Genomic DNA, 22,906 nt, shown 5'->3' with positions numbered 1-22,906 from the left:
TCAATATTGCAACTTCTAAGTGTTTTCTCACTGGTTCTAATGATGTGTCAGCATTGACAACAGAATGAGTGAGTACTCAATTTGCAAGCACATATAGTCTTCAAATATTCTATAGGACTAAAATGATCTCCCTTTTATTTTAGGGTCAGTTTTTCTCTCCACACAAAGGAATTAATTAATAATTAATGAGGTCCCTCAAAAGAGCGCCAAGCATCCTATTTCTTCCAAAACCCAACTATATGAAGTTTTACAACTCTTTGTCTGGGGCAATTTTTCTGCTTTTAATTATTAATTAATTAATTAATTAATCTATCAATGGAGGTGGTGCCCCTATCTTAACGATTCTTTAATTTCCAAGTGTAGTAATACTTGCTCCAATGCATTCTCATTTAACCTTTATTACTTCAATAACCAGCTATCACTTCAATATATTCAAAAATTCCCAGCAGGTAAAAGAGCTCAGATCAGCCATGTACTAGAGCTGCTTTACATGACAGGAAAGGACTATTTACCAAAGAGAGCGCATCATAACTATCTTCCTCCCTCAGGGGATAGAGTTAAAACAAAACTGAGTGCAGAGACTGAGGTTATTTCAACATCTGGCTGACGCCCCCACATGCACACGCAGAGGCATTGCCTAAACTGTAAACAACACTTGGTATAAAAAATAAAAAAAAAAACCTTTGCAAGAGAGAGGGTGAGAAAGAAAGAGAGAGAGGGTATGAAGAAAAAAAATGAACATCTTACAGTCAAATACTTTTCTGTGATTTAATAAAAAGTGGGAATATGCACTCACTGACACAAAGAGCTCCATTCGTATATTACTGCAAACAGGTGGAAGCAAACACAGAAATGTCTTTCTAAATATTTCCTACCTAAACCTAGTCTTATGTAGGATTGGCCATTTTGTCAATCCATCCAAACATCGAACATTTTAATTTCTGTTGTCCTTCCTGCCTTCATTAATACTTCCCCAAGAAAAAATTCTTATCCACAAGGATTCCCTGAAAGGACCAAAGCTGCTACCAGAGAGAGAAATAAGAGAAGGGTGGAATCAAATCAGCAGTGAACGGAATCAGTGCAGAGTATCAGTCAGTTCAAAATTCACAGCAAGTCACCAAAACCAGGAGAGAAAAGATCAAAGAAAATAAAGGATGCTGCGACAGAACAAGGACCAATGACTAGAAAAAAGGGTTTAGGGTTGCTGAATCTTCCACCTTCCATCAACACTTCTGTTGTGTCCGCCATGCATAACAAAACCCTAAATAACTGTTCCTATTTGTGCCTATTTCATATTTGTTTCCTAAAAAAAATACAAAAAAAAAACTAGCAGGGCAAGGAGAATCTCTGACTGAATGAGGAATACTTAACAAGCTGGCTCAACAGATCTCCCTCCTTATTGGCTAAGGGAACCAGAGTGAGGGACACAAGCACGCAGATCAACACAAAAACTCACATACAGTTATTGGGGATGATGAACAGATAACCAGAGAAGGAGAGAAGAAAATGAAAACAGTGGTGCTCATTATAACTGCAACAGTGAACAAAGGAGAGGGAAGCTAACTAGGACAGAGCAGCGAGAAGACAAGCAGACAAACACACACATATCAACAAGTACCCAGAAAAACAGATGTAAACAGGTACTGTTTGCACACACACACACACAAGCCAGCCTTTACCAAATTCATGCATGATATAGATAGGCAAGTATACATAGACACTTTTCTATCCACACACACTCAGACGTGTATACACAAACACACATATATAAATATATATATATGTATATCCACACAAACACATCCACCCACCATAATCCTCTGATACTATTCTTTGGGATTTCACCCAACACAATATGAGATAAATTCTCTAAATCGAGCGCTAAGCTGTGTGGAGGAAAACATTCAGGGGCTAATATGGTGAATCTTAAACAGCCCAAACGCAAGCACAATGCTCAGTAACCTGCAAATCACCCAGTTATTATTTCATCTATGTATTTAATTCATTTATACAGGCTAAGTGGATGGAAATTAGTGAAGGTGAGCAACAGGAAAAACGCCAAGGCATGATATTAAATCATTAGAAAAGTTCCGCTTTCATATAACCTTCGCCCATTCCCAAAGTGCTGAAGGGAACAAAAGTTCAAATAAGAGTCATAGTGGGTAAAGAAAAGTGGAAAAATCCTGGCAAACAAACAAAAAGTCATCATCAGCAACTCTTATAGAGTTTCAAAAACTGATTGCAAGGCTCCTATCTCTCCAAAGCAGACAGACAGACAAACATTCAGAGTAAATATTGGCCAAGATGGGAAAAAGGGCCCATAGAAGGAAAGACAAAGTGTATCTTCTCTTAGCACCTAAAAACAGAGGGAAAGTGCACAATGTGGCAACCTGTATGCATATGAGATGACGTGTATGTTTGTGTGTCTGCAAGCATCTTCTCCATGGTCTTTCATCAGCTTAGAGATGTGAAGTGATTGGGGCACTCGGCACTGATTGGAGCTACACTCAGCATGCAGCTTAAAAATTCTAATAATGGAAACAATAGAAAGATAGAGAAAGTGAAAGAAAGAGGTGAAGAGACAGACACACAGAAAACAGATGGATAACTAGACAAAGATACATAGATAGACATAACTATTCCCCATGACACTTGATATTTTTTTAAATTAAAATGACACTGTTTATTAAATTACATATTTTTTTTCTCAAATGATGTACATTCTGTGCAATTCAGCTGACATGTTCTGAGTCAGAATAGAAATGGAGTCAATCTCTGGATCAGATCACTGTGTGTGACTGGCTCTGCAGCAGCTGGCTGGGCACAGAGCTTTGCTCTAGCTGGCAGCTCATTTCTCAGTTTTGGATATTAGGTTGTTAGGAAATGCTTCACACTTTTAAGATCAAAACAAAAATGAAATATTTCATTTTAAAAAACAGGCAAATCAGAATTACATTATAGCATTTTATGTGTGGCTGAAAATGTGGATAATGTCCCAAAGATATTTTCAACACTTCTTCATTTCTTCAGGGAATGTTGTGTGAGCATGCATGTTCTTTTCCAGCAGCACAATGTTTTCATATTCATACACCCACACAAACACACACCTGGGATCTGCTCGCAGTCAACCACAGTCCAACACTATTGACCTCTGATCAGCTTATCTTAAGCAGCTGAGGACTGAATGCCTTGCTTAAGGCACTAAACTTTCGCTGGCTGAGGGAGAGGAGACCTTTAGTTATTCGTTTTACCAAGTGCTACATTTACTGCTGTATGGGGCTAGAACAGTGACAGCTAAATTTTGGCATCGAAAATCAAATTTGGCATTGAAAACAAAACCTGAACTGAAAAAAGGAAACACTGGCATTGAAACACTTGTACTGGAAAGTTGTATTGGCACTGAAAAAAGTTCCACTGAAAAATAAAACACAGACATAAAATATACATATAATTCTATATATAAATAAATGTATAAAAATACATATAAAATTACAATTTTACAACCTTATTATCTTATTTTATTGTGATATTTTTTGAATTTTTCAATGTCAATCTTCAGATTTTTCCTTCATGTCTGCTTTTTTCAGTAACAGGTTTTTTTTACGCTGTCAGTTTTTTTTTCATTGCCACTGGTTTTCTGTTTCAACTTTCCATTTCCTATTTTGGCGTAGAGAGGAGGGCCCTTGCTGGGCCTACATTACCCAGTATGCCATGTGGTTTGATGAAGATATCTGAGGGAAAGGCATCATGGCGGAGATTTTGAGCCAGACAGTTCTAATTTTCGCTGTAGGACTGTTAATTTTGTTAAGATTTAATATTTTTTCAGGCAACAAAGTAACCATGTGGATTCCCAAAATGTGGTTAGTTTATCTGAATAACACCTGTTTGTAAATCTGTTACAATGTTTTGGAGCCACTCTCTGGGTGAGACAAGCATCATCTCGCAGCAGCAACCCAACTCCTGCGTCGTCATCCTGGGACATATTGGGAATCTACATGGTTACTTTCTCCACTGAAAGAACATTCAATCTTGATGAAGTGACATGATGCCATCGCCCTCAGATATCTTCGTCAGACCGCAAGCCACACTGGGTAATGTAGGCCCAGCAAGAGCCCTCCTCTCCATGACAAAACGGAGAGAAAGTTGAAACTGAGAACCAATGATGAAAAAAAAAAAGTCTGAAGACTGACTGAAAAACACATCATAATGCAAAAAATATAAAAATAAAATAAGATTGTAATTTTTTTAATGAATGTTTCAGTGCCAATACAATCTTTTCTAATACAAGTATATCAATACCAATATTTCCTTTTTCAGTTCAGGTTTTGTTTTCAATGCCAAATTTTATTTTCAATGCCAAAATTGAACTGTCACTGTTCTTGCCTCATACTGCTAGCCCTTTAAATACTAGCTAGAAAATGCAATTTCAGAAGAAATTGCATGTGATTGCAAAGAGCTGAAATTGATTGCACTGCATTGCTGGAGGATGAATTGCACTGAAATTCTATCAAGTCTAACATTGCCTGCAGGAGGGATCAAACCTACAACCCATTGTTTGTAAGACAGCAATGCTATGCACTGCACGAACATATGACACAGCAAATTTTAAGCAAGATCAGATTTTCATATTTTGACATTCTTATAATACTATAGGGTGCCGCAGTCGCATTGCATGATGTACATAATAAACATATAAAGCAATTTCATTCAGAAGAGCAATGTTATGAGGAACGCTGCCCTGATTAGGTATCAAACTCAGAACCTTGTAATCTAACAGGGAAACTGACCATGAACAGTGCTTAACCACTGAGCCAGTAAAGATACCTGAAACATAAAGCACAAATTCAAATTTTGTTGAGGAGTAATTTATTTTCCTAAAATGAAGCTTCTAGCTCAGAGATTTGAACATTATTAGTGGCAGCAGGACTAGCTGAGCATGAGGATGCATAATATGTTTACATAGTGTTTAAAGGAAGAGGGAATCTGTAAGTAAAAGCTCTCACTTTGGACTTAAATCGCTACAAAAGATATCACAACACAGAACACAAATTTGAAGTTTTGTGAATGCTTTAAAGTTTGAATGGGGTCTGTAGGATAAGGGATGTCTGAGCAGTTGAGTTTCAAATTGACAAAGGTTCCAACTGAGTTGGGACATTCCTCCCATTGACTGCCATTATGATGTTTAAACAATCCTTTTCTGTAAAATTAGCCTAAAACGCCTAACCAAGGCTGTTCATGAACCAGGAGTACATGCATAGTTTTGGTCTCTTTTGAAAGGTAACACTCTGAAGTTTTTTTCCCCAACAGTCAGAATCACTGTTTGTGCTACTGGCATTGAGTAACAAGTTTGAACACAATGAAGTAGAAGGTTTTTATTTCTGCCTAAATATGTTTTTGCAAACAGATGCCTACAGATGGAAAACACAATGGGACTACAGCATTTAGCCTTACCTAGTCCAAGTTCAAATTTAATAACAAATACCACAGAAAATGAATATTTTACACATGTTTTTCTGGGGTTATTTCTAGGTGTCTTCCAAAAAAAGGCCATTTACAGACACCGAATGACCCCTGCTTCAGAGTCACTGAAGCATAAACACATTATAGTGCTTTGTTCCCTTCTTGAAACTAAACTTTGTGCATATAAAAGAGTCAAAACAAGTTCTATGATGGAAAAGCAGTTCATATAAAAAGTAACACAGCAAACTATTTAAATTTACACAATTTCCATGTTGTGGCTTTATAGAAACCACTAAAGCTGCATACGGTCATTTTCGGATATTCATTAGCTATACAAAGCGCCAGTCATCAGCAGAATCTGTTCCTATTGGCTCGGTCATTACACAAAAGAAGGCAGGCACTTCCTTTCAATGCAGACTTGCTGACTATTGTAGGCTGTGGACAGGACATCAGCGGGCTAATTTGAAATGATGCAACAGCCATTCGTGAATATTTAGACCATTTTTGTCAGAGTTTGATCACTCAGTGGATTAATATGAGCCTTCATTGATGAGTTGCGTGAATTTTGTAATTGTTTGTGTTTGTTGGTAGTCTGACAGAGGCATTGATTGTACCTGCCCATAGTCGAACCGTTGGACCTTTAAGGGGTTAAAAATGTATATACCATCACTGGAATATGCTAGAAAACTGGAAATAATCAGCACACATTTGCTGAATGAGCTGCACAGTTTGACATTTGAATGGTTTTTCTGGCACAAAGTATGCAGCAGTTGAAAAGGTCCAAAAAACGTACAGAATGCAGAAAAAGAATAAAACGTAGGCGGAATAATAACAAGCGAAGAACAGTAACAATGTTTCTGACACTCATATGCTAATTAAAATCAACTGCATAACAGGAATAACTCAACATTCTAGGAAACAAGCCTATTCGGTCTCTTGAGGTAGATGACAAGAATGATACCACTCTAGTTCCTGTCCGTCTGATATAAAGCTGGAGCCAGGAAAAAACTTAGCTTAGCTTAGAATAAAGACTGGAGACAGGGGGAAACTGCTAGCCTGAAATAAATACAAACATGAGCAAAAACTTGTGCTGTAATGGCATGAATGATTTATTGTAAATAATTGCAAGAATAATTGTCTCAGTTTTGTTTGCAGAGATCAAACATTTTTTAAAAACTCTTACAGAAAAGTAAAACTAATTTTGAAATGACTTTAGGTTGTTTTAGATGAGACAGATGAATGTTGTGTTGTTCTTCTCACCTAACTCTTTCTCAAAATGTTGAACTATTCCTTAAATATTAAAAATTACAGGCATGAATCAAAATCATGTGAGAATGAGACTGTTACCTGTAACTGTCGTCTCTGAATCTCCTTCACCATGATGGCTAGACACTTGGTGAAGTCTGTTAGATCTTGGTCAGTTGTTTCTATCAGCCTGCACCCCTGCACACACATAAAGAAAATGGAAACACATTCTAACAGGCAACAAAACACAGTCAGATAGATGTACGCATACACAGATAGTGAAACAAAAATGCAGGCAGAGATAAGGGATGGTGGGATTACAGAGTGCAGAAAAACAGAAAGAGATAGAGAGATGGAGAGAGGTATAAATCAGTGTTTTAGTCTTGTCTGGCTGTCTACGGGCTCTGTTGCTGAATAATGTAAAAGGTTCCAGTCAGTGGCCCTAAACTACAGCATCCAGGTAAACAACCATGCTCTGGGTTTCTCTCCCTCTGTCTCTTTCTCTCTCCACACACTGTCACTTTCCTTCTAAAACACACCAACTTCCCAATTGCACACACACACAGTGCAGTCAGTTCACACAAACTTGTTCGCTGTGCTCTGTTTGATCCCATCCATCCTCCCTCCCTCCCCTCCCTTCATCCCTCCATCCCCACCTCCCCTTGTCTCTCTCCCTCCCTTGTGGATGCTCTTCTGTTCTCTCCCTTCCATTTATGCAGAATTATTCACCGTTTCCGACAAATCTCTGAAGGAACGCCTCAAACTTTCCCATTGTTCTGCTCCTAAAGCATTACCATAACACTCTGTTCTCTCTCATGGAAAAAGGTACTGCTCATTTTTAAAGGCAACCTGCTGAAAATGGACTAATATTACAGAAAGCTACAGAGGGAGGGAGAAAGGGTGAAAGGAAAAGAGGAGAGTGTCACAGCTGAAGGCATCCCATATCTCTGTGTGCAAGTGTACAATCACGTGTCAGTGTATGTGTGTGTGTCGAAGGTTGCATCCCTGGTGAAGTAGTGGATCTGCATTTCAAACTGTAAGCGCAGTGTGTATCACTGGGGGTCTGATCACAGTAACACACAGAGTGGTACAACACCTACTGTAGATCACACAGGAACGGCACTTTCTTTTCTCTAAAGTGTTTGTGCATGTGTATGTGACACCTTACACTGTATTTATTATTTATTGAACAAAGCCTCACCTCTCCTCAAGTGTTCCAGTTTGACATTTTGCTTGTTATAAACAACACAAAGTCCACTTTGCAGAAGAATTTGCATTTTATTTTTATGACCTTGGATAGTTTAGCCTAAATTTGTCTAAATTAATAATTCTCTTACACAGCTAGGCACACAGGGAGCCAAGACTATGATGTCATCATAAGACTCTGGAGCAGTACTGTGTTTATATATAATTTAAGCCTCTTTCACACATAGTTCCTGGTAAACTACAGGGATAATCTTACAAGCACAGCTGGTGACTTTCACTATTCCCACATGCAGCTACATTCAGGAACATTTCCGTCTTGCACCTTTTCACACATGCCATGGCAATGCCAGAATTAGACAGGGCAAGAGACAGTCCAGCAGATGGCGGTAATGCAGAACTTATTGATGCCAACCACCATAAAACTCAACACAATCAGATGAAGTTAGGGCAAGGCCAGATATGTGTATGCGGTGGACTGAGAGGAGCTCCCTTATTTCTGAATCTGTCCGGTTTCTAGCCATTCTTGAAAAAAGGAGCTTGTTTGCAACAAAAGAACTTGTATTGCTTGTTGGTTATCAAATCACCCGTGTAAGCATTGGCAAGGCAACCGTAAACAAGTTGCGGATTCAAATACATCATCAGCGGAGTCTTGTGATTGGTTCGCTCACTCCACGTGAAATCGTCTTTCGTCACACGGACGTAACGCCTTTACGTGCTTGTCCCTGATATTTTACTGCTTTCATTCACATCACAGCTGTACTGGTATTTTCTCTGAAATGTTACAAGGTCTTGAGGTGGGAAATTGGCAGTACAGATTCCCCTGAATATCGATCTTGCTCTCATTCACACATGGCCCCATGCAGGAAATGTTCTCAACATTTCAGGGATAGACTGCATGTGTGAAAGGGTCTTTGGTTTAGAGTTGTGAATGAGGTTTAGGCTTTTAGCAGTCTGACAGGCTCAACTGCAATAAGTTTGCCTGACTCTGGGTGAGCAGAAAGTATAGAAACTATACCTGCAATACACAGTATGTGACTCTGACTATCTCCAGAAGTGCTTTGTGGTGATTGGATCTAAATCCACCTTGAGTGCACTGACAGTTGAAGCCGTGTCACACTACACACTTGTGCCCGTTTTTATGATTCAGTCTGCATGTTCTTGTCACTGCAGGTGGAGCTCCTGGAGAGTCTCGAGCATTAACCCCAGTCAACTTTGGATAGTCACTTATCCACTCAGGCAGCTTGATCTCAGCTCTGTAACCCTGACACACCACTCATGCTCTGAAAGCAAGATGTTTTCTCAAACTCAAGCTGAGTTGATAGTTGATCTCATGTCGAGTTGCTGAGAGTTTAGTTTGATAAATGCAGTGACAGTGTCAAGGGTCATTTTGGGAGAACATGTATCAATAATAATAATAATTTCAGATTTCACTGTTCATCTTTTATTAGTTCATTCATTAATTGTGAATGTCCAGAAGTGTCCAGAAATGGAATCATATTCATAAGTATGTTTTCATTAGTATATAATCACCTGAAAATAAGAATCATGTTTTCGTTACCTTAGAATGAGCCCTTTATATCTACAAAGGGAGCGGGTCCTCTTCCATGGAGCCCACCATGTTGCACCGCCATGTTTCTACAGTAGCCCAGAAAGGACAAACCAAACAACACTGGCTCTAGAGAGGGCAACCACTAGATGGCACTAAATCCTACACACTGGTCCTTTAGGGCAGTAGCATACTAGAAACATCTATCTTACAAATGAGCAAAGGAAAGAAAAACACATATGGAGTATGATCTAACACAACTCAATGTCTTAGTAAAATTTCCTGTATGTCAAGCAGGCTAAGGAGTCCAGTTGTAAGTTTCAGACTTAAGATAGTATACTCATCTTTTGTCCAAACTTGAAAATTATGTCTGCCTAAAGCACTTTTTGTGTGTGTGTGTGTGTGTGTGTGTGAGCGAGCACCTGTAGGTCTGAGAGTGTGTGCAAGCTGTGTTTCCACTCACCTTGTCTGCATAGAAAGCTTTGACCTCGGCAGTAATGGAATCAAAATCCCCACTGATATAGTCTGGAAGAAAACTGGATGCAAGAATAGAAAGAGAGGGTGAGTGACAGAGGGAGAGGGTTAAGATTGCAAGAAAGACAGGGAGACAGAGAATATGAGGCAGAGACAGAAGAGAGGAGGAAAGGGAGGACATTGGGACATGTGTCAACTCTTTGATCTGTGCAGCGAGGGAGAGGAGTGATGGCGCCGGGGGAAGACGAAGAGACATGGAGACTGACAGGGTGATTCTCTGTGGCACTGAGCCTAGCTCTGTTTCTCTCTCTCTCTCACACACACTCACACACACACACACACACACACACACACACACACACACACACACACACACACACACACACACACACACACACACACACACACACGGCTGACTGCTGAGATACATAGATTGATGTGAAAGCGCACACACACGAAATGTGCATGGCAGCAAGAAAAAATCTATGTTTATGCTCTGATAGTTACATACATATAAATAAACTCAAACTCATAAACACAATTGAGTGATAACAGAACTCATGAGCATAGATCACACACAAACACACACACACACACAAACAGAGTATGATGTACCTCAAGTTCCTCAGATATTGACCCGTCCTATTACACTGACAAGATTCTCCATTATAGAGTTGAGTGTTGGTTTGATTACTACAGGTCATAGTGCTATTTGATGTTTTGTGCTCAAGCAATACAATATGCTGTAAGAGTAAAAGGTGAAATTAGATAATAACTCATGCATATTTTAGGAATGAGTTTATTTATGTGGACTACTGATATGTGTTAGAGGACAAAGTAAAAACAACTGAGACTTGTGTGCTGCAGTGCACTAAACTTTTTGAATAACATGGTCACTGTCAATCAAACAACATTGACAAGCAAATTCTGATACTATAAGCTAACATCATAAAGGTTACATAAGTCAAATTGTTTCTGGTTTTAACAATACATTCACACAGGATCATACATTGTTAAATGGGTTAAAACTAATTTTATGGAGCACACCGGTACCCGAATGGTTACTGCGCATGTTACGAAACCACAATGTCCCTGGTTCAAGTCCAGCGAGGGACCTTTGTTGCATGTCGCACCCATCTCTCTGCCCTTGTTTCCTGTTAAATTCTTCGCCATTAACTGTCCAATAAAGGCAAAAAACACCAAAAAAAAAAAATTATCTAAAAAAAGTTAATTTTATGTCCTGTGCTTCCAAAACACATTGTGTTTCTTGCTGATAGTTTACATATTCAAAGCTCAAAACATGCTTCCATTAATAGGAAGTGAGGAGGGAAATGAAGAGAAAATACAACCTGTGTGCTTTAAAGCAGGAGTGTGGGACTTTTGTCTCCCCCTTCTGGCAGTGAGAGTAATTACAAAAACACTGTCAACACATGCTTACGTCATAGCCTCTGCCTTAGCCTACTCCGTTGCTACGGTTGTGGCTGCAAAACGGTGGATGAATTGTTGTGAGCGCCACACGACCCCCCATGAAATCACTTGTTTCACTATCAGAATTTGATCCATTTGGTCCGATAAAATTTGGAAAGTCTAGAGGCACAATTAAATTATTTTATCCACATTCAAATTAGCAGAGGGCTAAATGGAAGTTAGCCTTGGCCGACGGAGGTCTCTGGGTGCACATTCAAACAGCTCGAGCGGGAATGTCCTGCCTGACATGAAATTTAAAAACTCTGTATAATGTGAAATACAAAGAAATTTATCTGGCCGGGATAGGCTTAATCAGCATTGCGTAAACTCGTTTGGCAAGGGCTTGAATGTATCTGATGTTTATTTATATGTATGTAACAGTTCCACACTGCAGGTTTAAAAGTAAAAAAATGTTTTTAAAAAAAGCAAAACTTTGTGTTAAGATCGAATTTTCAGCTATTTTTAAATTATTAAGAGAAAATAAATTCTCAATTTTTTAAGGAAAAGCTTAAAAGTAATAAGCCTCAAGTATACGCATGTATTAATCTTGACAGCTCTAGTATAGTATGCATCAAATTAATATATGTTACCTTTGATGTTTACAGGAACATGTGTGCCAGCAGATGGAAATGAACCTGAACTGCTATTGCCAATTTGCCTTAGTAAGACTACTCTGGTATAAAAAATCAAAATGCTATTTATTTGCATAAAAATTAATTTACCCAGCCTTCTTTTCGCAAGGTTTTTGACTATCATAACCTGGATTTGCCTCTCTGAAAACCAGCACAATGATTATAAATTCAAGTAATACAGAGAATTATTAGTTAACTACATAAACCTGTCAGAAAAACAATGTTAATACATGCAATAAAGAGGATTACAGCTGCAAATTACACTGGGCAGGAGGTTTGGGAGTATATGTGCATAGAGGCTTTGCATTCTGAATACACATTTCACAATATATTTCATTCATCCAAAAACAAAGTGTTTTGAGACAACGTGCATTCCCATGGTGTAGGAATTAACAAGGTCTGTTGCAGCTATCAGCCAAAACAGCTAAAATCTACCAACCTATTTATTCCATTTGTATATGTGTGTGTGTGTGTGTGTATGTGTATGTGTGTGTGTGTGTGTGTGTGTGTTTACGTGTAAGGAGTAAGACCACGCAGGGATGCGGTTGCTGCTATCTAGAGGCATTAACAGGTCTGACATTATGATTTCATGGTTGGTTGGGTAGTGTGTTTTGTTTGTGTGCGTGCACGTGTTTGTGTGCTCCACAGCAAGCGGCGAGAGCGATGTTCCGGTCGGTTGAAGAAAGAGATACAGAAGGATTATTCCCTCCCTCCCTCCTCAGCGTTCCCATTTACACCAACAAGATACAGCAAGACAAACAGAACAGCAATTGTATGCTATCTGCTGCTACACGCACACACGCACATACAAACACACATAAAGACAATTGAGCACAACCCTACCTAAACTGGCCCCAAAAAAATATGGCTTGGGCAAAAACTTTTTTTTTTTTTTTGCAACTGAGCCCATGTGCACACACACAGTATGCACAAACTGCACGTATGCATGTACACACAAGCACATGCACTCTTCTCTCTTCTTTTAATACAGGAAGCCACGGGACACATCTCCATTCAGAAATAACCTTCATGTGACAGATGGGACGGGACGTGACACTGGGCCTTATCAGAGCTTTACACACACAAACACACAAACACACACACACACACACACACACACACACACACACACACACATTCCTTTGTGACCTTTGTGCATGACTCCATCGGCTGATAGTAATTGACCAGGCGAGATTCTAAATTCTGTATTTGTGTCTGCGTGCGTGAGTGTAAATGCTGTTTGTGTGTGTTTGTGTGTCTGACAGTCTTCACTTCCACATTAATATTAACTGACACTTTAATTTGGATGGGAAATAGAGCATTTTACTGCCAGTTTGTCTGAGTACCGGGTGGCGGGGATGGCTGTGTGACCTTTGCCTGTGTTTGTGTGTGTGTGCGTGTGTCTGTGTGTGTATAAGTGTGTATGTGTTTGTCTATCAGCCTGCCTGTGCGTCTCTCTCTGTGCATCCTCTTTACCTGCTTTTTTTCTCCTCTCCATGCCCCCCCCACCACCCACACCTGTCCTTCCCATGCTGCCTTCTCCTTTACATCCTCCTCTGATCTCGTCTCATTTCCACTCTGCAATGCTCACTTTTCTAAGTAATTAAAGCAACATCCCCCCCATCTAACCACTTCATTAAGAAAAAGAGACATTCTCCTCCATATATTTTCATACCTTCTTCATGTCTGTTTCTGTTACTTAGCAAGACATCACCCTTCCATATGACCACTTAATTACAACAAACTGTTGTTTTGTTTATGTTCTCTCGCTCTTCCATATCTTTCATCATCTGCTAAATCCCCTTCCCCGTCTACTCGTCACTTGAGGAGATACAACTCTGATTACTCCTCTCATCCCTCCCATCTCCCAATCAGAGAAAGAGAGCCAGTGGAGGGGTGGAGGATTTTTTTTGGATCACATCATTAACCACCCATACACATAAACAAGCCAAAGAGACGCGCATTGAGCTCTCTGACTCATATGAACATTGACATCAGCTGTACACAGACACACGCACACACACACACAAACTTTGGACACACAGCAAGTGAAATCACTTGTGAGAGTCTGTCCTCATCAAAAAAACAACATAATTGCTTGTTCAAATGATATCTCTTGTGGTCACGCGAATGATGACTATCCACTCACAGATGCAAAAGGCAGGTGTGGGCCAACATGACAATGTTGTAGTGTGAGGTGGTAGATGGTGTCTGATTTGGCAACAGAGGCCACAGTTTGCATCCTGTCTCCTACAAACAGTCAGTGTTGGTACCTTTTACATAAACTTAACCAAGTAGTCTTAGTTTCCTAAAGTTAACCAAATCTTAACATTTCAGAAAACGATATGTATTATTTTTATATGAGTTAGTTGTTGGTCTGTTGTTGTGATTTGTATTTCTTTGTGGTTTTGATGTACCTGGTTCCATAATAAAGCAATACTGCAAAGATGGGCATGAAAAACGGCCACACAGGTCTGACGGAAATCTTATTATCCCACTGCGACAAAGATTCTAATGAGCAAGACCTCAAGGTACATGAGAGTGAGCTTGTTCGAGTGCTGATGTACATGTGTCTTCAACAAGCTTTTTTCATCTGTATTGAAATAATTAAAAAAAAAAAAAAAAAAAAAAAACACCTGTTAGCACATGGTTGGATATATGATTGTGCTGCCATGTATGTGTGTATGTCTGTACCTACATTTGTTGATGTGTGTCAGAAAGTTTCTAATCCCAAAGTTAATCAGCTAAACTCCTGTAGGCTGTGAAGCTAATAACCAGACATAGTCATAATTAGTTTCAAATGAGTCATAAATAGTCAGTCATAATTCCACGCAACACTTACACCCAAAACACACACACAAAACGTTATTATCTCTCAATATTACTCTTAGGGCTAGCTAGGTATAAGAGAGAGAGCGGGGGGGGAATGAGAGATAATTGTAATTTTAATTAACCTTAATTGCTACAATTCTACAGCCATGCTAGACTTTCTGAGGCTGTGCACAGGCACAAGAGTGTTTTTGAGCTAAATGCTAACATGAGCATCCTAACATACTCACAATGATAATGCTAACATGCTGATGTTAAGCAGGTATAATGTTCACCATGTTTAACATGTATGTAATATAGTATGTTAGTATGTTAACATTTGCTTATGAGCACTAAACACAAAGTACAGCTTATGCAGCTATCTGATTATAAACCAAATTACTGGTTATATTTCACCTGATAATGGCACTACCTGAAAGGTTAAGGTATCACCAAGGATTATAATTACAAATCATCCTGGAGGGGAGGGGTAGTCTGAACTGAAATTACGTGGCAATTCATCCAACAGTTGTTGAAACATATCACTAAAAGCCACAAATGTGAGCGTCACAGTGGCGCTAAAGCTAAAGTCAAAGAGAATTTTCAGCCAATTCATACAGTAGATGTGACCTGCTTGTGGTGCTACAGGAAAAGTCAAGGGATCACAAAAGTGAGTGAAATATTTCAGGCTAGAACAAAAGGATGGACAGGTAGTGAAAATAGCATAACACATAACATGGCCCAGTTCCCCACGCTCATCATCTCAACTCAGCATGTCAACTTCCAACATGGAACAATAAACACAGAGGGGCATTTTCAATCAGTCTACAATACACAAACTCAGTGTAGCAGCATAGCAAGTGTAGTGAGAGAATAACTGGAATAGTCTGAATATGAGTTTCTTGTCTAAAGATGATATAATAATGAAAAATACAATAAAATAGCAGCTTATTACTGTAGTTTAAAGATTAAAGTTACTCCTAACTGAACAGACAGTATTGCAGTAACATTACAAACCAAACAAAGAATATACTCACTCACCACAACACAACTCTGTTGTAAAATGAGCCAGTGGAATGGACTTGTGAAGAGTTTGAAATTAAAAAAGAAAAGCAAATTTCAGACTACACAAAAAGCAATTAGGAGGAAGAAACCATAACTTACCAGTCATCAGCGGGTCTATGAGTCTCTCAAACCCCCTGCTCGGTTTAATTCGCAATGTAATCCTCTTAATTGCTGGCCTATGACTCCGTCTTTAGGACACACAATTCTTGATACCCCAGCAATTACACAGTTCCCAAGCTGTGCGAATTTTATTACAGCATATTTGAAGGGAACCTCAAAGGGATCATATAATGATTACAATATATTTCAAACAGATTGAAGGTCTTTTAAAAACATTTGAAACTAATATCAACTAATCAACCTTAGAAATCTTCGCCAGACCCAGCAGTCACCTTATCATGGGGTCCCGACCCCAAGAGACACTGACTTAATTAAAATTTTATAATAATCACACATAGACACAGACCACACTGTTGAGCATTAAGGCTGGGTGTCATTTATAAAATTGCAATACCAGTACCCTTAAAGTGATACCAATACCAATAGAGTACTTCATTCAATACCTTTTTTTTCTACTTGATTTGACAGGCGTGTAGTAAAGCCATACTTTCAAACATTTTGGTGGCATCTCGGCATGCTGAACTACCGACTCTATCAAATACACCGTACTTGACTTCACCACCACAGACTGTATGGGTTGTAGCTGCTGTGGTAGAGGGCCAATCACACATCGCATTAAATCGAAGAACGCTTGTAGTGATTGGCTGCAAGCAAAACCACACAAACAGTAATTTTTTTCTAGATTTGAGTACAAAAAGGATCGAATGCAGGTAGTGTTTGACTGGAGAAGTTTCAATAATACTAGGTATTGGGTAATTTTGGTCAATACCTTAAAGGTATCGAGTACCGATACCAAGCACTAGTGAGCATTAATAATAAAAAGTGTGAGATGTGAACAGAATAGAGAAAAGGTAAAATGACAAACAGAGAGTGTGTCAGAGATATCTCTTTGCCACTAAGTCTTATAAAATAAAGCAGTCTGGCTCTTGACAGCTTAATTTACTGAGGCTGACAGCATTATCTTCTACAAACCAAAATGCATACACAATCATATGCTGACACAACCGTGCTCTTCCACATACACACAAGCTTTGTCAAAAACTGGCACATGCACACATCTGCATCTTCCTGTAACTCTACACACGCACACACAGCTGCAAATTTTATAAACTCTGCTTCTGTACAATTACCTCCTCCCACATTCGGCCTTGCCCCCCCACTCCCTCCCCCTTTTTCATCAGTCTCTTAACTTTTTATCTTCTCAGAGGATTTGATTAGACGCACAAATTAGACGAAATGCAATTTTCAATTAGAAACGGAGCAGATACACACAGGGTTAGATTTACAGGGGAGCCGGGGGTTGTCAGCTCCGCACACCTGAGCCCCTACGAAAACAGTTTTAGTGCAGGTATATAATACTATACTATTTAAATATTATTATTGCAGGTATACTATACTATTTAAAAATTGTAAGGCAAAGGCTTTATATTGTTGACTGTTGGTCAGTTGTCTTGTTGTTAAGCTTAAAATGTTTAAAATATCAGTGTGTTAATTTTTTGAGTGTGAGCTGTTATGTGCATTTCTTTGACTGATGAGAGTTCAGTTGATAGAATGAAAGAAAGTGTCCTAATAATGCACACTATAGGGTAGCTGTCTACAACTGTATGCGAGTAGACCAGTGTCCTTGTAAAGAGAGTTATGAAGAAAAAAAAGGAGAAACTGAAACCATGATGTATTCTCATTTATCAATCATGTCTGAAAACTGAACACACAGTACTAAATGTGTACACACACAGACTTGACTCACAGTGGCAGATTCAGAATAGATGGAGCCAATGGCTTAAAAAGGCATATACATTACTGAGAATATATGTATGTATGTCATTAATGAAACTATCCGTTTCTTGCCTGGTGTTAACATAGTAAGAAGCAGATTCTGAGTAATGAGATAAGAGGGAAAGACAGCATAAGAGTCAAATCTATACAGAAAAAAAGTGTGATTGGATGAGCAACACTTAAACAGACAATTCCAGGACTTTGAGCAATGTCATGCAAATATATAATAAGACCACTTGAGATTTTGTACCAGGAAAAGAATAATAATAAGTGACCCAGATTTCTAAGAACTGAGTACCTGCTTGAAGAGAGTGACAAAGTGCATATACGTGAGCCATGTACAGTGTATATAATAATCAATAAATATAATATAATGTAATACAGTATATATAATAATCAAAGAACAGAATAATCTGAATATATTGAAATTTTTAAAAACCATCTGTCTGACAGTGAAGGTGGGAAAATGCATGAGTGTCAACAGAACTGTGCCGGAGTTAGCTCGAAGCTAATTTGCATCCGTAGTCCCCCACAATCAAAACATACAACAGCACAACAACAAACAGTACAAAGCAACAAAAAAAAACAACACACAGAACACAATATACAAAATACAAAGCTACACACAACAGCACATCACATACACCCACGATGTCAATTACAAATTAATAATGTAAACTTGTCAAATTAAAAGCAAGACTACCTGCACTAATGAGAAGACCATAGATGGAGTGGTCACAGAGCTGATTGGTCTTAAGTTGATATTTTTAATTTGGCCTTGAATGTATTGATTGAACTACAGTTCTTCATATCATCAGGTAAGGCATTCCACTCAGTTTTGGCTTTCACAGAGAAAGCTGACTGCCCAAATGCAGTGCGACAAAATGGTATGGTACAATCTTGTATAGAGGATATTCTGGAGGATCTAATAGAACTTACTGAGCGAGTGTACACAAAGTCACATAGTGGAGGAGGGGCCAAACCACTTAAAATTTTATACTCTAGGCACAAATTTGAGAATAATCTAAAATTCTCAAAGCTCAGTAAATTGTATTTCTCCAGTACCCTACAGTGATGGAAATGCATTGGCTTTTGTCCAGGGTTTTTAGAGTTTGTTTGTATGAGGACCAGCCTGTCCCCAACATGTGATGCAATAAGACATGGGAAAAAATCATAGCATGCATTAATATCTTGGCTGCGTCCAAAGAGAAACAGTTTTTAGTATGTCTAAAATTTGCTAAGTTGTACTTTATGGTTTTAACTGTATATTGTATATAGTATATTTCCACCACTTAGCAAATCACTTCTACATAAGCTGTGAGAGACAGTTTATATGGATACAAATTCCATTGGATCTTGAGTGAAAATACAAAAATGTACTGCTTGTCTTCTAGCACCCCATATAGTGAAGTGGAATAATTGTCACTTGACTCCTCGTGAGAAGCAAAAAGCCTTAGCCTGATGCGCCCCGCCTCTCTTCATCCCTAATGACTACCATTAAGGCTGTTTTGACAGAAAATTACATGGCACCTTTCTTTAAACTGTTGGAGGCAGTCCACCCACTCTGTTCTTGATGCAAAGCAGAAGACACTGGAGACTGACCAGAAACTTTAATATTCTCATTATTTTTCAATGGAAACATACACTCACAGGCAGACTAGTAAGCACACAAATACACGCTAATGTCACCTCATACATTAAGGCCATCTCTTTTTCAGAAAGGTTTGCCATCATTTACATTTCAAAGAGTACGTTAAATAACCGTGACACTATAAATTTCAATTTTGGTTCACCCTTCATAATGCCACCTCAGACGTGGTCTCCCTTCAGGCAAATGAAATACCTTGGTTCTCTCAACAAATCTGACATAACTTAATCTTCACCTGCACAACTGCAGTGGAATGTGGTCAAAGTGGTGACAGCGCGCAGAGCACTTTTGCTGGCTTCCTATTTAAAAAGCCGATGTGTTCCCCTGCAGTGAGGCGGCACAATTTGTCAGCATTACTTGTAGGAGTTTGGGGGGTTGATCCTTTCATGATGTTGTTTAGGTGTTAACTACAGTTTAGATGTGGGTCCTCTCAGCAGGCGCTGCTCTGCATGTATCTGACAAACAGAAAACCTATTTTTGATATTTTCAACTTAAGTTTGTAACTCTGATATCTGGGCTGTAAAAATTGTCCTGGTAATGATTTCACTCGCACACAATTAAAAGCCCTAAGATGTACAGCCACACACATACAGAGAAACTGAAAAAAACACACACAGAAACGCATACATATACAACTCTGCTCAGCTATCTACAGTATTACATCTTTATCTTGGTTTCAAAATGATATTTATTAAGCAATCTGTCTTTTTACCTCATCTTTTTTTGTGTTTGTTTTTCTTCCTGTGCATCCCCCTCTATCTGATTATGTGGGATACATGGGAATGGTGCTGTTGCCAGTACTGTTAAGATCTCATAAAACTTGGCTTTGATTGATTGCTTGCATCTCCCTCTCTCTTCCTCCCTTCCTCTCCCTCTCTGTAGCCCATTAGTTATGGTAATGTTGGGTTAAATACATCTTAACTTGCTGGTGATTGATTTACAAATCCCCACCCGTAAACATCCCCTCCCTTCTCTCCTCCTCTTCTTCCTCTCTTCACCCTCCCACCATCTTTCTGTAATGTATAACTTTTTGGGACAGATGCTGTTTGGGTTGGAAGCGGCTGGGTAATAAGGGAGGTCTGGCTGTCAGCTCCACTGTGTAGGCTGCTGACAAAGCTTGGACTGGAGGGTCAGAAGATGAATCTGCTCTGTCATACAAACAGAGAAGTATGAGCGATGCCTCTGCAAGCATGCCTAACATCCTCGAACTCATACTCTGAGACAGAGATACATGGCTTTACTTATTTTGAAAATACAGTGACAATACAAATATGTGTATTTGCAAACAAACAAAACACATACAAGTTTGTCCAATTGTGCTGGTGGAACTTTACATTCATTCCCTCATCTCTAACAAAAACTGTAACCGTCACTGAGCTCAAACCTAATTCTAATCTTAACTGTGCAGCCCCATGTGTTTCAACATGGTGACCCGGCCACCATGTTGAAAACGGTCACAGGAGGACACGGAGGGACTCACATGCACTAATGTGAACACTCACAAGAACTAACGTGCATGTGCGGCCGGACCAGCTATCGAAACAAAGAACAGAGAGGCTCGGATTACAACACATACAGAGGGAGTGTGACTTCATTCTCTGCTCAGGACGCCATTACGCCACTATATCTTTACATAGCAAACAGTTGTTTGTGCTGACATCTAGTGGGGCTGAATGCTGTATATTGCACCTTTAAGCATTTACACTATTGTGTCAATCTGTGGTAAATTCCTAAGCAGAGTCATCACTGCAGTGATCTCTTTCAGATTAAGTTCTTGACTGGCTGAGACAGACTATCCTCCAAACAATTTATGATACCAAACTTTAGTAATCATCATTTTATAATTCCCACTGTGGTCAAACATGAAATTCTTGTCAGCAATTTTAATAAATTTATTGTTACAATTAAAGCCTGGCCAAAACTAGCTTTTTGAGGCAGATTTTTGACACTGTACTGTTTCTAAACAGTATGTTTCTGTTTCTTCTGAAATGCAATTTCTTGTTATGTATCAGCTGACATATACAGTACCAGTCAAAAGTTTGGACACACTTTCTCATTGCCTTGAATGAGAAAGTGTGTCCAAACTTTTAACTGGTATTTTACACCAATACAGATATATCTGCATTGAGCTAATACAAAGTTATCCTCATTGGGCTAACTGGGAAAGGGCAACAAAGCAGCCATCCTTAACTTTCTACTTTTGTTTTCTGCTTAATTTTTATCAACCTTCTGTGGTTGAGAGTTCTGGAAAATAATTGTAAGTGGACCTTCAATCAAGATTTTTATCAAACTTAACTTTCACACTCTTAAAAGTCAATCCAGCATCTCATGCTGCTTTTGTGTCATTGATTTAGATTACTATCATCGGTCTGCACTGCAATTTCAACTAATCAGATAAAGTGTACCCCAATATATAATGTTCTGAAGTGGTAACAGTAAATTGTTTTGACTTTATCAGTTGGACACAACAAACCCAGCACAGTATGTAGGGTGAATAAAACCTCAGTAAATGTACCATACAGAATCATACAATGATATATCATTTATGGAACATTATGGAATTCATTCAAACTTAAGACCTAATCTCAAGGACTAAAATAAACTTGCCCAACGACGCAGTGTGAATGAGCCCAAATGATGTCACTTTGAAAAATGTCCTCACCTCAGACATCTCCAACTCAAAATGGTTGTTAAAAATATAGAAGTCCAAGAACATACACACATCACATTCACAACCTGACAAAAATACACACTCATGTTCACACTCGGGGTGTTAATGTGAAAGCCTCAACACTTCAGGGACCCAGTGAACCCCGAATCCATCTCTGTCCTGACAGCAGTCCTCCATTAGCCACACACAAACATAACACACACAAAAATATGGTTGCTGAATGTGCCCTCAACAGCAGTGGTGTCATCATGGTTTTTCATTTTTTTGTAAGAAACACACACAATGCTAAAAAATAAACAAGGTGCATTTTGTTACCTGGGAACACACTCACACACATCCAAACACAGGGTTGCTGAATGCATAATCAGAAAAAAACACAATGCCATTAAATAAATAGTACACACCTTCTCCATATACTCTCTTTGTATGCATATACGATGCCATCCACACAGACTTCATAGAGGTTAAAACACAAATTAACAAATACAAATGTGCAAGATAGACTCACCTGTCTCTATCACCAGCAGTGATGTTATAAAGGTGATTGGCAGCTCCATCAGCACATGCCCTCAAGAGAGCTGCAAAGAGACAGAGATGAAGAGAGATGGACATGAGAAAGACAGAAAGACAGAGCAATTACTTTTGAATTTAAGTGAATGGGACCCCCCTTCTTTCACTATATGACCTATTTGCTGTTATATACAGCCCAGTTCAAACTGGTTTTAATGATGTGTAGTGTCACCATATGCCAGTTGTTTATGCAAAGGTATATTTAGGTCAGGTGTGTC

The 22,906-nt window shown here is 38.9% G+C and overlaps 1 protein-coding gene across 4 annotated transcripts in view; it reads right to left on the bottom strand.

The window, feature by feature from the left end:
• tpk1 (thiamin pyrophosphokinase 1) overlaps positions 1-22,906 on the bottom strand; it is a 71,257-nt gene that overhangs the window by 30,249 nt on the left and 18,102 nt on the right. For all 4 annotated transcript variants that reach the window (XM_044339503.1, XM_044339505.1, XM_044339504.1 and 1 more), the window contains exons 4-6: positions 22,627-22,696; positions 9,921-9,993; positions 6,808-6,903 (exon numbers count right to left, since the gene is read on the bottom strand). In XM_044339503.1, coding sequence (XP_044195438.1) covers positions 6,808-6,903; positions 9,921-9,993; positions 22,627-22,696 — 239 coding nt within the window. The remainder of the gene's footprint in view (positions 1-6,807; positions 6,904-9,920; positions 9,994-22,626; positions 22,697-22,906) is intronic.

This window comes from Thunnus albacares, chromosome 21, assembly GCF_914725855.1.
Source record: "Thunnus albacares chromosome 21, fThuAlb1.1, whole genome shotgun sequence".
NCBI lineage: Eukaryota > Metazoa > Chordata > Actinopteri > Scombriformes > Scombridae > Thunnus > Thunnus albacares.
The sequence above is the reverse complement of the archived record's forward strand: the minus strand, read 5'-3'. Positions and strand labels throughout refer to the sequence as shown.